The sequence below is a fragment of the Aethalodelphis obliquidens genome, unplaced genomic scaffold, assembly GCF_003676395.1.
Source record: "Aethalodelphis obliquidens isolate GAN/ISIS:26980383/991018 unplaced genomic scaffold, ASM367639v1 scaffold19, whole genome shotgun sequence".
NCBI lineage: Eukaryota > Metazoa > Chordata > Mammalia > Artiodactyla > Delphinidae > Aethalodelphis > Aethalodelphis obliquidens.
Genome location: NW_020837963.1, coordinates 6,685,752 through 6,704,191, shown reverse-complemented (window position 1 = coordinate 6,704,191; position 18,440 = coordinate 6,685,752). Strand labels below are relative to the sequence as shown.

The window sequence follows — 18,440 nt, the reverse complement described above, 5'->3', positions numbered from 1 at the left end:
TGAGAGGCCCGCGTATCGCAAAAAAAAAAAAAAAAGTCAGTGCCATTTTGATGTTTGATCCTTTGTCTCAAAGATGTACATAACTGTGCCTTCCATTTCTAACAGATGGAACAGTCCTCAGAGTTTTCCAAAACACTGTCTTTCAGATTATAATCCTCAAGTTGGCTCAAATAAAATTTTCTATTTCTTCTTTAGATCGACTATTGATTAATTTTTCCTTGACAGGAGGAACGGTAGAGCACAGGCGCGACCAAGGTAACAGGCGCGAGAGGAGTGTTCTGGCACGACCCCAGCATTCTCCGCTCCTCCCTCCCAGTTACTCCTTATGGAGATCGCCAACCAAACAGAGACCAGGAACCCAAATCCCCCTCCTCCCCTTAGGTTGGGACTGGAGAGCGCAGGCGAGAACGAGATGGACGGAGGGGCGCGAAGCGAGGTGCGCAGGCGCTGCAAGTCTCCGATGAGGCGCCGGCCTGAGTGGGACGTCGGCGCGCAAGCGCAGCAGATCCCTTTAAAAGGAGCACGCTCCTCCACCGGACTCAGCACGCAGGCGTGGAGTCTTCCCCGCTAAGAGTTCGCGCAGGCGGGGTATTAGCGCGCAGGCGTCCCGCCAGGGGGCGGAGCCCGAGAGTTGGGCGGCGGATATCCGGTTCCTGGAGCAACGAACGGCGGCGGCTGCGGCGGCGGCGGCGACGGCGACGGCGACAGCTACAGCTTCTGAGGAAGCGGTTGCGGAGGAGGAAGAAGAGGAGCTGGGCAAGGCGAGAGCCACAGGCGGGACCCTCGCCATGGGTCAGCGGACCTAGAGCGGTGGAAGGTACCGGCCGGGAGCCGAGCTGGTGAGACAGTCGTGGGGGTGGAAATGGAGACCGCTCAGGCGGAGAATGGGGAAGAATTGAAGCTCAGAACGCTGACGGAGAGCAGTGAAGGGCCCTCAGGCCGATGAGTGGGAGGAATGGCGGCGTCGGAATATTGAAGGGGAGTAATGGGGGAATTTAGGGGAAGGACGGGGAGGAATGGGCTCAGAAGACTGACAGGTGGAAGTGTCGGGGTCTTGGACGAGGACGGAGAGGAATAGGGGAGGATCCGAACGCTGAGGGCAGATATCGGGGCCTCTCAGGTTAAGGAGAGAGAAATGGGGGTCCAGAACGCTCAAGGGGAGAAATGAGGGGCTCTCAGGCTGATGACGGGGAGAAATGCGTTGGAATGCTGAAAGGGAGGCACGGGGGTCTCATATGGAGGACGATGAAAAATAGGGGGTCAGAGCGCTGACAGTTAGGGATGGCATGATCCTGGCCCAAGAGGAGGGGAATGGGGTGGGGGGGGTTCAAACGCGGAAGGGATGTCTAAAGCTGATGGGAGGATGAGGACGTTGAAGGGAACTTTTTAGCTGCAGAAGAGGGGAATAGGGAGGTTTGGGGGCTTGGGAAGAAATTGTGGCTTAGAGCACCGACAGAGGGAAAATAAGGTGGGCGAGATTGTCAACGATATGGAGGAGCTGGGGGCTCTGTGGCAGAGGACACAGAGGAAGTCGAGGCAATAATACTGAGGTAGCGGGATAAGAGGACAGCAGACAGGGAAGGAATGGAAGAGTTAAAAGACTGAAAGAGAGAGATTAGTGACTCCTGGGTCAAGGAAGGGAATGAATGGGAGGTTAGGATACTGAGGGTTGGGACCTGGGTCTGGGGACGAGTCGTATGGGGGCCTCTTGCGCTGAGGATGGGAGGACTGAGGTCTCTCAAGCTGAGACTGGGGGGGGGGGGGAATTGGGGATTAGGACGCTGAGAGTGAGGAATGCATTGAGGATGGAGACCCTTAGGTTGAGGATGGGGCTACCCGGTCAAGAAGTGGGGGGAATGACAAGCTCCTGGGCCCAGGACAGGGAAGAATGGAGTGGGGATGGGGGTTTTTCTCTTCCTTACATTGGCCAGTTGCTTGTGGCAGGTCCTAGATCTTAAACAAGCATTAATAGATCCGTGGGTTTGTGCGGCCTGGGGCACAACATGTTCCTCCCTAGAGCCTCAGTTTCTCCCACTGCCCCCTCCATGTTGCAGGCCGCTGCTCCTTCTTGTGGCCCCATGGCTGAGGACTGGCTGGACTGCCCGGCCCTGGGCCCTGGCTGGAAGCGCCGTGAGGTCTTTCGCAAGTCAGGTGCCACCTGTGGACGCTCAGACACCTATTACCAGAGGTACTGGGTGGGTTGTGGACAGAGTCAGGGGTTAGGGCTGAGCCTGGTTAGGCAGGGTGAAATCAGGGGGTAGGGTTAAATTATGCATATACAGTTGGTCCTTATTATTTGCAGATTCCATATTTGCAAATTTGCTTACTAAAATTTGTTTGTACCCCCAAAGTCATACTCACTGTGCTTTCATGGTCATTTGTGGATATGCACAGAGCAGCGAAAAATAAGTCGCCTGATGCATGTGTTCCCAGCCGAGGTTGCACGAGGCTTTCTTATTTTAGCTCTTGTACTGTAAACAAGTATCCTTTCTGAGGTCTATTTAGTGTTCTGTTTTTTGCATTTTTGTACTTTTTAATGGTGATTTTGCTGTTTGTAGTTGCCCCCAAGTGTAGTGTTGAAGTGCTGTCCAGTGTTCTAAGTGCAAGAAGTCGGGGATGTGCAATATGCAGAAAATACATATTAAATAAGTTTTGTTCAGGCATGAGTTGCAGTGCTGTTGGCTGTGAGTTCAATGTTGATAAATCAAAAAGGCAGTATATCTAGAAAAAGAAGAGGAAATTTGCCAATTAGTACACGAGGCTGCTCCAGAAAGTGCTAAAGTAACATCTATAGTATCTGATGAAGCTAAGGAAAAGGTGTTAAAGTGGCTGAATTCGCGGAACCATGAGATGATGATTAAAGTGTAGTGGACAGCGTTGTGAGGCTGAAAGCAAAGGACATTGACAGTCACGTTACCCAGGGTTATGAAAATGTTAAGCCTGTCTCAACTAGTGCTGGCTGGCTTACACGTTTCAGAAGGTGATACATCGTGAAATGTGTTAAATTTGCAAGTGAGGCAGGTTCTGCAGATAAGAGACTGTGGAAGAATTTAAAAAACACCTGAAAAGTGTTATACAGGAAAAGGGTTATGTAGAAGAGTAGGTTTTCAGTGCTGATGAGACTGGCTTGTTTTACATCGACAAAGGAACCTATATAACACAGATGGCTTCCAAAGCTCCTGGCTTTAAATCATTCAAAGACCATGCAGTTAATTATTTGTAAGAGGACTGTATTAAGCAGGGTGTCTTTAAACAGAAACACACGTAAAACAAGGTTACATACTGATCAGCTGACAAAATGTGACCAGAGGCTTACAGGAACCTAACCTGTAGTTCCATTAGGAGCAGTGGTTCTGTACTCACTAATTCAGTGTTCAAGGTGACTTTATAGAACAGATTACTGTGAATAATGAGAATTGACTGTAAATACATGAAAATACATTTTTATAAACCAGTTACATTTAAGGATTTAAGGTCTTTTAGAATATGTTAGTGATACGGTTATTAAATTTCTTAAACTTTTTTTGTATGTAAGTTGTTGTTTCCTTGGAGGAATATAGTAAAATTGTACCTACAATTACACTTATTTATATGTTTATAAATAAACATACGGTGTTTTTTAAATGTTTATATGTTTGTTTATATTAGTTGTACGTTTATCCACATATTTACAATTTTTATAAAACTTTCAAAATTTATAAATATAAGTGCAATGATCAAGAACTGAAAAGGCCAGAGATTTTACCCTAATTAAGGCAAGATAGCAAGTGAATGTGTCGCGGTTCTGTGGATGCTAGTAGGAGATATGAGGCTTCTGGTTCAGAGATGAAAGACAGTTTATTACTCACAGCATTAGCAGTATCCAGTATGTCATCGTTATTGTGCCAGTTCACCAAATGCCAGTTCCCACAGGGTGACATGAAGAGAGTAATTAATTAGCACCTACACACGCACTGGGTTGTGTTGTAGGAGAGGAACCTTGAGCTTAAGGAATCCAGTCTTTTATAATGTTAGGACAGTAAGGATGCCTTCCCTTTGCTCTGGAAGGACACCCTATCTCTTATCTTCCAAGGCTGATGCTGTACACATATCCTTGAAAAGATAGTTCATAACAAAGGATAGTCAATGCTGCTCTTGAAAGACATGTAGAAATGTGAGAGACCTGTGGAATATTGTCTCCCAACATCAGTTACTTATACTTTGTTTTGTATGTAGTTGCATTTATTTGTTTACATATGTATTTGTATGTATATCTATATGTACACTTACTTATATGTGTACAGTTGACCCTTGAACAATGTAGGGATTAGGGATGCCAATCCCCTGTGCAGTCGAAAATCCACATATAACTTTTGATTCCTTAAAAAGTTAACTACTGGGGACTTCCCTGGTGGTCCAGTGGTTAAGACTGTGCACTTCCACTGCAGGGGCATGGGTTCAATCCCTGGTGGGGGAACTAAGATCCTGAGTGCCATGTGGCGCGGCAAAAAAAAAAACACAAAAAAATTAACTACTAATAGCCTACTGTTGACTGGAAGCCTTACCGATAACATAAATAGTTAACACGTATTTTGTATGTTGTATATATTATATACTGTATTCTTACAGTAAAATAAGCTAGAGAAGAGATTAAGAAAATCATAAGGGAGTTCCCTGGTGGCCTAGTGGTTAGGATTCTGGGCTTCCACTGCTGTGGCCCGGGTTCAATCCCTGGTCGGGGAACTGAGATCCTGCAAGCCGTGTGGTGCAGCCAAAAGAAAAGAAAATCATAAGGAAGAAAAAGTTCATTTACAGTACTGTACTGTATTTATCAATACCATAAGTTTACATCATCTGTTTACAAGATGAATTGCTTGTATGTCAGTACCTACATCAATATTGTCTTATATGATACAAAACATTGTAGATATTATACATATTACTAATACCAGACATCAAAAATGAAAAGATAATTGAAAACTTTATGTTTATTTACAGGTATAACAATTCATGCATTGATAACTAAGAAGGAGCAATATGATTGCTTTATGATAGGGTACTATAATTGATACGATTGCTTCATGGATTGCTTCATGGTAGCCTCACCTGTACACTAATGAATGAATTGTAAAATTTTTATGGCATACAGTATTATAATCATATTCATAATACAGTATTGGGAACATTGTTACATTTTTAAAAACCACTTACCTGTGACGATAGGCAGTTTCCCTGATTGCCAGAGAGAGAGGCATACCATATGGTAATGTAATTCTTTGAAAGCAAAGTTATAAAACAGTAAGAAAACTAACATGTTAAGTTTATATTAAATATCTCTCACCTTATGCCTGTGTAAGTATAGGCAATCCACTTCAAGTCTCGCACAGATGAATACTTGGGTGATGAAACGTCTCATACAGTTCTTGCCGTACAGTTGTTAGGTTTTCACACAAAGATACCCACGCACAAACATGATAGGTAAGTATTAACTGTACAGCCTGATGATTATTTACTGTTCGTTAAGTGGAAGTGGATCATCATAAAGGTCTTCATCTTTGTTGTCTTCACGTTGATTAGGCTGAGGAGGAAGAGAAAGAGGAGGGGTTTGGTCTTGCTGAGGAGGGCGGCAGAGGCAGAAGGAGAGGAGGTGGAAGGGAAGGCAGGAGGGCCAGAACACTCGGTGTAACTTTACAGAAGTACATGGTAATTTCTGTTTGACCTTTTTGCTTTTTCACTTTTCCAAAAATGTTTCTACACAGTACCAATCTTTCTTCCACTGTTTGCTTTAGTTTGTGTCCATATCATAGAATGGTCCGTGTTGTAAAATAAGTCAAAGTATTCTTGAATATCGGAACCCTTCTGCTAGATTGTCTAATGTCAGTTTTTTTCTGGCACTCCTTTTTCTTCGTCTTCTTCCTCATCATCTGGCACTGGTTCGGCAGCGTTCATCTCCATCAAGTCGTCTTGTGTTAATTCCTCTGGTGTGGTGTCTGATAGCTCTTGAATCCAAGATCCATGTCTTGAAACCCTTCATCCGCTCCCCCCTTTTTGCCGTATCCACAATCTCTTTCATGATATCCTTGATTGACTTGGTCGTAAATTCTGGGAATTCATGCACAACATCTGGACACAGTTTTCTCCAGCAGCAGTTATTGTTTTGGGCTTGGTGACTTTCACAGCCTTTTCTATAACGATGGCGTCTTCAGTGGTGTAATTTTTCCAGACTTTCATGATGTTCTGTCTATGAAGGCTCTCTTCCATAGTGTTGACAGTCTTTTCTGTAGAGTACTGTGTATAATGAGCCTTAAAGGTCCTTATGACCCCCTGATCTAGAGGCTGAATTAGAGACATTGTGTTTGGGGGCAGGTGGACCACTTCGACACCTTTGGTGTTGAATTCATGGGGTTCTGGGTGGGCAGGGGTGTGGTCCAATATCAAAAGAACTTTAAAGGCTGTCCCTTACTGGCAGGGTACTTCCTGACTTCAGGGACAGAGCATCAATGGAACCAATAAAAAAAAGGGTTCTCGCTGTCCAGGTCTTCTTGTACAACCAAAAGACTGGCAGCTGGGGTCTGTCTTTTCCCTTCAGGGCTCTAGGGTTAGCAACTTTATAGATAAGGGCAGTACTGATCATAAACCTGACTGCATTTGCACAAAGCAGTAGGGTTAGCCTGTCCCTTCCAGCTTTAAATCGTGTTGCTCACTTCTCTTTCTTACTAATATATGTCGTTTCTGGCATTTTTTTTGCAGAATAGGGCACTTTGATCTGCATTAAAAACTTGTTCAGGCAGGTATCCTTTCTCCTCAATGATTTTCTTAATGGCTCTGGGAACTTGTCTGCTGCCCCTTGGTTGGCAGAACCTGCTTCTCCTGTTATCTTGACACTTTCAAAGCCAAACCTCTTTCTACAATTATCAGACCATCCTTTGCTGGCATTAGATTCTCTGGCTTTAGAGACTTCACCTTCCTTTTGCTTTAAGCTGTCATTACAGTGACTTCATTTTTTCTTGAATTATATTGGAATTTATAGGTATGCCTTTCTTATAGCAATCCTGCATCCACATAAGAGCTGCATTTTCAGTGCGAGATAAAAAGGTGTTTTGCAAAAAATACAAGGTTTTCGAGCTGCTGGTGTAGCTGCAGCGATAGATTCATGAATTTCCTTTTTTTTTTTTTTTTTTTTTTTACAATAGTCCTTACAACTGGATTCATTAATCTTGAATTGGAGGGCAACCACCTGCAGATCTCAGTCTATGGTACATGTCAAGCAATTCTGCTTTTTCTTGTAATGTCATGACTTTTTTCTGCTTCTTGGGAGCACTTCCAGCATCACTAGTTACACTTTGTTATGGGTCCCATGATGTTATTCAGGGTTTACGGTATTGCGCTAAACGCGATGAAAATGACATGAACCACTGCAAGGGGTCACTTTCTACTGTGATGTGCAGTTTACTGGAGAAACAGTCTGCTCACTCGGAGATGATTAGCCTTCCATGACATTTTAAGCAGATACAACACTTGAGCTCACTGCAGTAGCAACAGGAGGTGGCTGTTAGATGATTATAGTAGTACAATATGTACTAGAGTTAATTTTATGCAGTTATGGTATAATACTGCATCTTTATGTTTGTTTACATTTCTCTTGACTGCGAATGGTACCACATACAGTCTTTAAGTGTGTGATAAATAAGTTTCGATGTTTAAACTTTTATAATAGATTTATGTATATTTTACGGTGGTAAAAGATGAAATAGACTAGTACTACATATATTTTATGCATTCATGACACACCTAACTTTTTCTTAATTTTTTCAATATTTCTAGGCTACGTGGTTCATTGAGTTTTTTTAAATAGTCACAAATCTCCAAAAAATTTTCCAGTATATTTCTTGAAAATAATCTATGTATAAGTGGACCTGCACAGTTTAAACCTGTGTTGTTCAAGGGCCAGCTATATTTAAAACATTTGTTTGTGTCTTATATAAGTTTTCTTTGTCTATGTATTTAGTATGTAATGCTAACACAGTTATATTATTCAATGTATTTGTGCTCCTATTTGTGTTTATTTTCACTTACATAGAATACCACTAGTAGTACACATTATAAATACATGCACATCTGTTTACATTTATATTACTTATTACTGTTTGTATACTTGCTGGTATTTATACACCTTTTATCTTCCTGCTGTTCAGGATTATTTGGGGTAGTTACTTGGTCGGGGCTCGTAGGCTGATCCCAGTCTGCCTCCTGTATCCCACCAGCTCTGCAGGCCTATTCACCAGCCCAGTGGGAGGGTTGTGGGGGTGGAGTGGCAGTGGTTCCACCTAGGTACCAACCCGTCCTGGCCCACCCCCAGCCCCACAGGAGACAGGATCCGAAGCAAAGTTGAGCTGACCCGATACCTGGGCCCTGCGTGCGATCTCACCCTCTTTGACTTCAAACAAGGCATCCTGTGCTATCCAGCCCCCAAGGTACTGTACAGTGTGGGATACCCAGGCAGGAGTGGCTGAGCCACCTAACACCCACCCGCTGACTTACATCTTCCTGCCCTTGCTCTTATCTCCAGGCCCATTCCTTGGCCATCCCCAGCAGGAAGCGGAAGAAGCCTTCGAAGCCAGCCAAGGCTCAGAAACGTCAGGTTGGACCTTCGAAGAGCGAAGTCAGGAAGGAGGCCCCAAGGGATGAGACCAAGGCTGATGCTGGCACAGTCCCAGCCTCACTTCCTGCGCCTGGGTGAGTGTCAGCCTCAAGTAAGCCAGGTCCACGAGGGCTGTGGTTGGGGGTGCACTCGGCCCCACGCCCATGTTTCCCGTCCCAGGTGCTGTGAGAACTGTGGAATCAGCTTTTCAGGGGATGGAACCCGACGGCAGCGGCTCAAGACTCTGTGCAAGGACTGCCGAGGTGAGTGGCCCCTGGGGCACTGGGAGGTAGAGCCGGAGCAGGCTTGGCGTCAGGCTAGGACACAGGTGTCTGGCTGGAGATTGAATGGTAGATGTCAGGATGGAGGCAGTCATGAGGTCAGGTATCTGATGCTCTCTTTACATTTCTCTTCTACTCTCTTCCTCCCTGCAGCACAGAGAATTGCTTTCAACCGGGAGCAGAGGATGTTTAAGGTAAGCACGACCTGCTTCCTCCTCACAAGTGTGCGGTGGGAGCAGGATGTGATAGGGGCTGGTGAGAGTTCGAAGGAACAGTGATGGATCCATAGGGTGTCAGAGTCATTTTGTAGGGAGCTAGCTACAGTCAGCTGACAGTAATGGGAGTTAATCAGTAGACACAGTGACGAGGTTCACAGGGGAACAGTAGACATCGTTATGGCCTCAATGATGGTGGCTAATCAGTAGTCATCAGACAGTGAGTGATGAGACAAATGGGGGACGAGCAGACATGATGATGGGGGCCAGTGTGGGGTCAGTAGACACACGAGGGGCAGTGCTCCTGGAGCCACTTTGCCTGGACCTGTGACCTTGCCCCGCCCATTCCTGGCAGCGTGTGGGCTGCGGGGAGTGTGCGGCCTGCCAGGTAACAGAAGACTGTGGGGCCTGCTCCACCTGCCTTCTGCAGTTGCCCCATGATGTGGCCTCGGGGCTGTTCTGCAAGTGTGAGCGAAGACGGTGCCTCCGGATTGTGGAAAGGGTGAGTCGGGCAGGTGGGGTGGGCCCGAGGCTCACCTGCACTCCTGACCCTCATAGCCCTGGCCCCATGCGTCACACCTCCGGCCCCCCACAGAGCCGAGGGTGTGGAGTGTGCCGGGGCTGTCAGACCCGAGAGGACTGTGGCCGTTGTCGAGTCTGCCTTCGCCCTCCCCGCCCTGGTCTCAGGCGCCAGTGGAGGTGCGTCCAGCGGCGTTGCCTGCGGGTGAGTCAGGCTGGAGGGGCCGGCGCTGGTGGGCCGTGGCAGAGCTCACTGTACTGTTACAGCTGCCGCTGCTTCCTCCCAACCTGGCCTTGCCCACCTCATGTCTTCTTTTCTCCTCCGTCCCGTGCTCACCTCCTCGGCCCCGCCTGCCCCTGTCTGCCAGCACCTTGCACACCGCCTCCGCCGCCACCATCAGCGATGTCAACGACGCCCTCCCCTAGCTGTGGCTCCCCCTGCTGTGAGTGCCCCGGCCCACCCTCTGCCTGCCTGTCCCACATGCATGCTTTCTGCACACCTCGGGGGAAGCAGGTGGTCCTGTGTCTACCTGGTACCACCAAGCCTAAACTGTCCTTCTGGCTTTCTCTCAGGGTAAACACGGCCGCCGCAGGGGAGGCTGCGACTCCAAGGTGGCTCCCCGGCGGCGCCCCCCCCGAACCCAGCCACTGCCTGCACTTCCGCCCTCGCAGCCTCCAGAGTCTCCAGAGCTGGTGAGGCCCTGGTGGGCAGGGGGAAGGCACAACCGTAACCTCACCCACTACCTGCCCTGACCCCACCCCATTTGCCTCTGCAGCACCCCAGAGCCCTGGCCCCCTCGCCACCTGCTGAATTCATCTATTACTGTGTAGACGAGGACGAGCTAGTGAGTGGCCTCACCCTACCTGGACAAGCCTAGACTCTCCCAGGGCACTTGGTTAACCCCAAAGAAGCAGATGCTGCCATGGGCCTAATAAGGGAATAGTAAGGCACAGTGATGGGTGCTAGTGTGGGATGAGCAGACAGTGGGGTAGGCACTAATATGGGATCAACAGGTGAATTGACAGTACCTAATGTCGGATGAACCAGCACTCTAGTGGGACTAATAGAGGAACAGCTGGCATGGTGACTGAAGTTCACGCAGGATGAGCAGATGTTGCAGGTGCAGTGATGGGAGCTAAAAGAGTGTCAGCAAAATCCTGCTGGAGATGGGGGTCAAAGACATTGTCTTGGTAGCTAGTGGGGGACTAGCAGACAGAACGATGATACCGTGCTGGAGCAGCCACAGTCCTCGTGGTATCAAGGGCCATCCGGTACAGTGATACTGCCTGGTGCTCGACTAGCAGACACTGAGGTGTGACTAGTGGGGAGTCAGGCTAAGACCAGTGTCCAGCCAGTTCCCTCCAGTGGGGCTAGTGGAGGAGTAACAGGAGCAGCATTGTAACTGTCCTAGTGACAGCGTCCCCCGTCCCTCTGCTCCCCAGCAGCCTTACACGAACCGTCGGCAGAACCGCAAGTGTGGGGCCTGTGCGGCCTGCCTGCGGCGGATGGACTGTGGCCACTGCGACTTCTGCTGTGATAAGCCCAAATTCGGGGGCAGCAACCAGAAGCGCCAGAAGTGTCGTTGGCGCCAGTGCCTGCAGTTTGCTATGGTGGGTGCAGCAGGATGGGTCAGGTGGGTGGGGCGATCAGTGCCAGGCCCCCTGGTGCCTGAGAGGGATGGGCCGGCCTGGTAGGTGGGTGGGGACCGGCCAGATGGGTCCTGCAGCTTCGGAGCGGTGGGTGGGGCAAGGGGTTCTGCCAGCAATTAGCTGACGTTGTGCTGAGATAAATGAAGAATCTGGGTGGCACTGGCATTGCCAACAGGAGACTAGCAGGCTCGGTGACGAGGGGCTCATACCTGAGGAGACTCTGTGCTGGGATTAACGGGGGCGGGGGAAGCGGAGTCACAGGCACATTGATCGGGGCAGGGTAGTGTGGTTGGCCATCGTACCCAGTGGCCATAACACCCCATCTCTCCTCACAGAAGCGGCTGCTGCCAAGTGTCTGGGCAGGTTCCGAGGATGGCGCCGGGCCACCCGCACCTTACCCGCGTCGAAAGAGGCCTGGCTCTGCTCGAAGGCCCCGTCTGGGTCAGACCCCGAAGCCTCCCTTGGCCATGCCCATGGCCCAGCCAGACCGTGCCCAGACTCCAGTGAAGCAGGAAGCAGGCAGTGGCTTTGTGCTGCCCCCGCCTGGCACCGACCTCGTGTTCTTACGGGAGGGTGCAAGCAGTCCCGTGCAGGTGCCTGGCCCAGCTCCAGCCTCCACAGCGGCTCTGTTACAGGTGAGGGTCCCACCTTATCCTGCCCTTCCCGACCCCACCCAGCCTCGTGTGGGGAAGCTGGGACCAAGTCTGCTGCCATCCTCCTTCACGCAGGAGGCCCAGTGCCCTGGCCTGAGTTGGGTCGTGGCCTTACCCCAGGTGAAGCAAGAGAAGGCGGATGCCCAGGAAGACTGGACACCGGGCACAGCCATCCTGACTTCTCCTGTATTGCTGCCTGGCTGCCCCAGCAAGGTGGGGGTCAGTGATGGGTGGTCTGTGAGCAGAGTGATGGTGAGCCATGATGGTGGTTCTTTGAGCAAAGTAATAGTGTGCTGATGACAGCCTCTCACAGAATCATCCCGCCTGTCTGACAGATGCCCCACCCTCCCCAGGCAACTAGTTTTGCCTGCTTTGCTGCCCAGCTAACAGAAGAATGGAAATCTGTGAGGAATGGGAAAGGTTTGTAGGCAGAGAGATGGTTTTTCTGTGCTCAAGTGTGACAGAAGTGGGATTGTCAGCACAGTGACATGTTGGCTGATAGAGACACTTTCCTCAGGCCAGCCCTACCCTTCTGACAACTGCCCGTTTTCCACCTCCCCCAGGCAGTAGACCCAGGCCTGCCACCTGTGAAGCAAGAGCCACCTGACCCGGAGGAGGACAAGGAGGAGGAGAACAAGGATGACCCCACCGCTGACTTGGCCCCAGAGGAGGAGGCAGGAGGGGCTGGCACGCCCGTGGTCAGTGCTGGGGGACACCTCACTCTCCTGACCCTGCTTTAGCCCCACCAGCCATGTTGACCCTGGTGTTAATTCTTCCCCAGATCACGGAGATTTTCAGCCTGGGTGGAACCCGCCTCCGGGACACAGCAGTCTGGTTGCCAAGGTGTGCCCTCCACAGGGAGGGGTGGGGATGGGATTGGGTGGGGTGCCTGTCAGATGTGGGCCCTGAGTCTTAAAAGTACACTCAGCGTTTTGGCATGGTGTTGTGGGAGGTAAAGGCCCCACACCACTGCTCTTGTCACAGTCAGTGACGGGGTTTGTACAGGACCTTAGAGATTTCTCCTGAGGTCCAGGTCAGGGCTGTTCTTGAGGAGGGTTACGGGAGGTGATGGGGGGAGAGGATTTGGTGACCTGTGATGAGATTTGAAAGAAAAAGAAAAGGAAAGCCTTGTCCCCATATCCCTAAGAAAATCCACAGAGGTCAGGCTTAATATATAAATTCTTATTCAGAGAATTATCACTCGGGGTCTTGAAGGCCTGTGGAGTCTCCAAAAGATGAATGGGTGGGCTGGGCAGTGTGGGTGGGCAGGAGACCTGGGTCCTAAGATGGCTTTGTGATCTGGATCCACATACAACTGAAGTATCCTCTGTGGAAGGGATTAGGCTGTGTTTCTTCAGCTTTTCCAGAGCCCGTTGAGGTCATTTACTGTTTTAGCTGCTGCACAGGACTGTCCCCGCAGGCGTGGCAGTAGAAGGCAGGATAGGTGCCTGTAAGGACTGGGACGGTGGGAGGGGGACAGGGGGATGCTGCCTCCTGCAGAACTGCTGACAGCCCTGAACAGAGCCCCAGACACAGGCAACATAAACCTGTTGGCCTAAACTCCTGGATTCCTTTGTTCCTGCAAACTAGTGTCTGCAGGCCAGAGACTTCTCCACCTGCACCTGGGCAAGTACTGAGGTACTGATTGCGGCCCTTCTGGGTACACTGCAGTGTGGCATACAGTGGTGAATCAATGACCCTGGAAGGCTTATCCTTCAGAAGATACAGGATTTCTGCCGTCAGGGAGCTTATAATCCAACTGGGGAGACTTATTTCCCCTATGCATGAAGTCATTACATATTACCGGAGAAGGTAATGATGTGCTTGATGTGCTACATTGTCTGTAATGGAAGATTTTAGAAGAGAGAAGGGAAAATTAAGGGGAAATGGAAGAGTAGGGAATGGTTTGTGATGCTCCATTTTGCACATAGGGAACCTCATTCAACATACAGACCTGCTCCCTCTTCTCTAGGTCCAAGGACCTTAAAAAACCTGGAGCTAGAAAGCAGTAGACTGGAGGCTTCTGCAGACTGTAGGACTCAAGGTGATATTTACAGACCGACTTTATGAGAGACAACACTGATCTGCTCAGAGGCTGGACCATAGATGGATTGCCAGGGCTTGTGTGGGAGTCAGTAGGAACTGGGAAAACCTACCACCAAACCAGAGGAGCAGGCCTGTTCAGTACTTTGAGCTTATAGAGGAAGTAAGCAGAAAAGGAAGGAAAAGAGTAGAAAGTTGGTGCACCTGCTCCAACCGGTGCAAATCCCAAGAGCCTGAGAAGTGTGGATATTAAGGATGGGGGAGTTGGGATGGGATGTAATTAAAGCCACCTTCAGCCTAAACAAGCCATCATCATAAATAATTTTAAATACATTTGGATGAGACCTGGCCATGACTCTAAACATTTCCTCAGGGAGACAGCAGTTGGGAATGTAATGTGAATAAATGAGGAAAGGAACTGCTATTTGGTGAGTTCCTCCCATGGACCTAGTTTAGTCCTCAGAAACATCTTTCTAGAAAGGCATTGGTTTTGCCCATTTTTGCAGACAGGAAAACTGAGATGCAGAGAAACTACATAACTTGTCCAGTGTCGAACAGCTAATATTGATAGAGCCTAGAATCAGACCCAGGTTGTAAAAGCCTTGTCCTAAGTTAAGCCACTAAACTGTTAACTATAACCTATATCTAATAGTGTGTAATAATGTTATATTAACGCAAGTTTCCAGTGACCTTGAAAACAAGGTGGATTACTCTAAGCTTTATAACAAATCCCTTAACACTGCTGCCCTTAGGGTGGTTTAGGGAGCACCAAGCCATTGTGGATGGTGCCACCTTATCAGAGCACCCGCAACTCCTGAGACTGGGTTCTTCCCAGGCCTTGGGTGCTGCATAGGATCCCTCTAACCCAAAGGGCATCTTTCCCCATTGGCGCTGCTTGTTACCGTCACTCCCCGTCCTCAGCCAAAGCAGCCTTCAGAAGTAAAGCTCCTGGCCTGGTTCATCATTCCTCACAACTCGAATCCCCTGTCCCTTGGTGACCTTTGTGCTTGGTTTCTGCTCTCAGCCCCTATCTACTAGGAGTCCGAGTTCCTGCTTCACGTCCTGCCTAAGGGCCAGTCTTGGCTCAGCCCTGCCTCACTTTCCAACTCTGCATAAAGTGCCAAGAAAATTAGACCTGTGCTTCATTACTTAGTTAGCTTTACAGTGGCAGGACTGAGTGCATGCCTCCCTCCTTAAATTTTGTAGCCTATGTGCTTTGCTTGCCTTACTCTAATCCCAGCTCTGCAGCTTTAGATAATTCAGATGTAGATTAAACTTTTCTCTAGTTTAACTCATTATATAGCCCTCTGCCACCCTCCTCTTCTCCTTCCGTTGCGTCACCCTGCCTACTTCAGCCAGAGGCAAGACTGGATAATTTTATTGATACTGTTTTGCTCCCCCCCAACAAGGATCCAACCACTCAACCCTAGTATTCTAGTGGTATTTTGACAGTGATGTCCTAAGTGAAATTTATTTGAATAGCATTCTGATTCATGAGATAAGAGTTTGGTTATTGTGTGTATGAGGATACAGTCAGAAAAGCAGCACCACTAATATAAAGATTTTATGTGTATATGTACATATAAATATGTATATTAAAAGATTTATTGTAGGGATTTGACCTTATGCAGTTGTGGGAGCTGGTTGAACAGTCTCTGTAAGGCTGTTGTTTTTACATCTAATGCTGGAGCTTGAAGTCTGCAGGGCAGGCAATCGGGAAGGGAAGATGGATGTAAAGAGTGGGAGACCGAGGAGACACTGGCGCCCACGAGCACGAGCTGCAAACCACGCGGATGGCCTGGAACCCATGTCAGCCTCTCACCACCTCCAACTTCGATGATGTGGGTTTCCTGCAGAAGAAGCTGGTGCCCTTCATCACAGAGTTAAATATGCATCTGGGCCAGGAATTAGAGAAGCTGAAGGAAGATCCTGGGGAAGGTGGAGCAGCTGCAGGCCTGGCTGCAGGCCTGACTGCTGCCCCATACCAACGAGGTGAGCCAGCAGATAAATGACATGTGTGAACTGCAACAGTGCCTGGTGCCCCTGCACCAACCTTCCGAGTGTGCTGCTGCTTCACTTCTGCCCTCCAGATATCACGCAAAATGTCTCTTGTGGCCCATCCTAACCGGAAGCGTACGGGGAAGGGAGTACTGGGAAACGTAGCCTAGTCAAGGTGACACGTTACAAAGCCACCCTGCCATGAATCAGCTCCCAAGGGTCTCACTACTCACCTGAGGATAAAGGATAACGTGATAAAGCTGCGTTGCTGAAAATGCAAAGCTGAAGACCATGGATTTCATGGTGACCCCAGCAAGTACAGAAATTCTGTCAAGCCCACCCAGAAAAAACTTGCTGGTCTCGGCTATTTTTGTGTCATTCGAGTATTGAGAACCTGGCCCATGGTAGGCACTGTACTTAATACTGGGATTCAGGAATGAAAAAGATATAGTCCATGCAGTTTTATTAAATACATCAATATGTATTTACAAATGGTGAATGGATTTCCAACTTTATCGTGGAATTTAATGGTGAAAACACAGAATTCAGGAAACTGTTGGGAGGACAGCCCTTGCGTGAACCTTGTTGGGGCACAATAGGCATTGGAAATAATATAAATAGTTTCTATCTCTATGCTGTTCTATTTTAAAATTATTTTTAAATGATTTTTATTGTCCCGTTTACTGATTTATACACTTAGTGTTTCTTTTGGAGACTCTTGATGGTGCTTAAGTGTTGATTGACTGCCTCTGAGAAAGTGGTATAGTGGGTGGCAAGAGCAAGGTCAGGTTCTGTCCGTGGACCTTGGGTGAATCACTTCTCTTAGGCCTCCCAGGAGGTTGAGACTTGGTTGAAAGCCTCGTCTCACCGGGCTTGGCGCCTGGCCCAGCCCCTCCACCCACTGAATAGGCCCGCCAGGGGGCTCCGGCGCCCGGACCGCGGTCTTCCCACCGGGGCTCGGGAGACGCTGCCCCTCACCCGCCTGCCTGGGCGGCCCTGGGGCGTGGGCGTGGCCTCCGCTGGGTCCAGGCTTCTGTTCCCAAGCCGAGCCGTCACGGTGGGAAGCCGAATCCCCTCTTCACAAAGTGGCTCAACAGGTAAAACCGAAGCGGAATTAAATTACGGGACACGCCCAGGGTGAGGGCGCGGCAAGACGAGCTCAGGACCAACGCTGGGATGTGCAGGGCAGCCGGGTATTGCCAAGGGTCCATTTCCCCTGTCTCGCTGAAAACTCCAGGCTGTAGACCTCGGAGGTTACTTACCGACGGGCGCCCAAGGATCTCAGTGGCTTTTACCAAAACCCGCTCCTAGGCCGAGGGCGTTTTCGTCGCTTCTCTTGCCCAAGGGTGTGGTGTCAGGGTGCTTCCACCCAGACCAGCCGGCGGGCCAGGCACCCGTGGGAATCGAAGATCAAGGAACTGGCCCTCAGGACCGTGTCCAGGGAACGGAGACAACCATCTAATTTCTTTCTTTTTTGTTTGTTTCAGGCTACGTAAACTCTTAGCAGTAAATGAAAATGAGTATTTTTCCGAACTGCAGTTGAAGGAAGAAGCTTTATAGGACATAAAAGACAAAATGAGAGAATTATTAAAAGAAAGTTTGAAAGAGAAGAGAGACACTGTTTTGTGGCTGAAAGCCTGAACCAGCAATTCAGGAAATGGAGTCCAAACCTAGAAACATTACTGCCTACAAAATCCGAAGTGGGCGCATTACAAATGATTAAGCAATGCTAATTTACCGTAAATTGCGGTCTTAAGATGGGATGCACAGTACTATTTGTACTTTGGTTATTACACGTCAGTGACCGACTAGGTGCTGATTTTTTTGTGTGTTGTAGTGATGGTTCTATGTTCATCCCCACTATAGAAAGAGTACCAAAGTGTTATTTGGCTTGTAGGTATTAACTACCACCTTGCTCTTGACCAGAAGTACAGCTGTGGTCTCCACCTGTGCTGAGGGCCCCTTCTAGGTTTCCTGACCTGTGTTGTTTTCCTGCCTGGGATCCGGAATCTCAGAGCCCGATCACCTGCAATTCTAATCCACATCCTACCCCTGGCCCTAGTTTTTATTGTGCCCAGCCAGGTCGTGTCACTGCCGTACCAGCCCATCTGATTGCCCCCCATCCTAGGGTACCTCAAGTCTAAGCCCCGGTTTCCTGATTTTATTAACAAATTTGTCATTACTGGTTGAGTTGGCTGACAAAACAGGCTCTCTCAGCTTTAATTGCTTAGTTGTAAAATGAGGATAATACCCGCTGTTCCATCAATCTTGTAAGATATTTGTGAGGCTCAGAGGTTTTATGTGTGAAAATAACTTGTAAATTCCTGTAAAGAACTACGCGAATAAGGTTGTCTTGTGATGATTTATGTCATGAAGATTAACTTAGAGATGGCCTCAAATTTTAGCCTACCAACAAAATGCCCACTAACCTTTCTCATGCTTTTAGACCGATTACAAGATA

At 48.7% G+C, this 18,440-nt stretch overlaps 1 protein-coding gene across 37 annotated transcripts; it reads left to right on the top strand.

Moving 5' to 3' along the window:
- The first annotated feature begins 643 nt into the window (after positions 1 to 643).
- Positions 644 to 18,322, top strand: LOC113626749 (methyl-CpG-binding domain protein 1). Of its 37 annotated transcripts, none has more exons than XM_027118511.1 (18): positions 646 to 839; positions 2,055 to 2,188; positions 8,339 to 8,453; positions 8,549 to 8,715; positions 8,801 to 8,883; positions 9,055 to 9,095; positions 9,472 to 9,618; positions 9,712 to 9,840; positions 10,004 to 10,078; positions 10,209 to 10,328; positions 10,412 to 10,480; positions 11,079 to 11,246; positions 11,621 to 11,920; positions 12,014 to 12,151; positions 12,502 to 12,636; positions 12,720 to 12,781; positions 13,911 to 13,982; positions 15,679 to 15,790. In XM_027118511.1, the coding sequence occupies exons 2-17, from the start codon at positions 2,079 to 2,081 to the stop codon at positions 13,948 to 13,950; spliced, it is 1,899 nt and encodes a 632-aa protein (XP_026974312.1). In that variant the 5' UTR covers positions 646 to 839; positions 2,055 to 2,078; the 3' UTR covers positions 13,951 to 13,982; positions 15,679 to 15,790. The 37 variants fall into 37 exon arrangements, 36 of the variants coding, with proteins under 36 accessions (XP_026974303.1, XP_026974302.1, XP_026974298.1 ...); XM_027118520.1 differs by lacking the exons at positions 646 to 839; positions 15,679 to 15,790 and adding exons at positions 5,337 to 5,457; positions 5,557 to 5,682 and having other exon boundaries at positions 2,075 to 2,188; positions 13,911 to 15,164; XM_027118519.1 differs by lacking the exons at positions 646 to 839; positions 15,679 to 15,790 and adding exons at positions 5,342 to 5,457; positions 5,557 to 5,682 and having other exon boundaries at positions 2,079 to 2,188; positions 13,911 to 15,164.
- The last annotated feature ends 118 nt before the right edge of the window (positions 18,323 to 18,440 follow it).

Coding starts and splice junctions, on each gene's coding strand:
- LOC113626749 (XM_027118488.1), top strand. CDS start 2,079: ATGGCTGAGGACTGGCTGGACTGCCCGGCCCTGGGCCCTGGCTGGAAG. Junction 10,079..10,208: donor TAGCTGTGGCTCCCCCTGCT/GTGAGTGCCCCG, acceptor GCTTTCTCTCAG/GGTAAACACGGCCGCCGCAG. Junction 11,921..12,013: donor CCACAGCGGCTCTGTTACAG/GTGAGGGTCCCA, acceptor TCCTTCACGCAG/GAGGCCCAGTGCCCTGGCCT.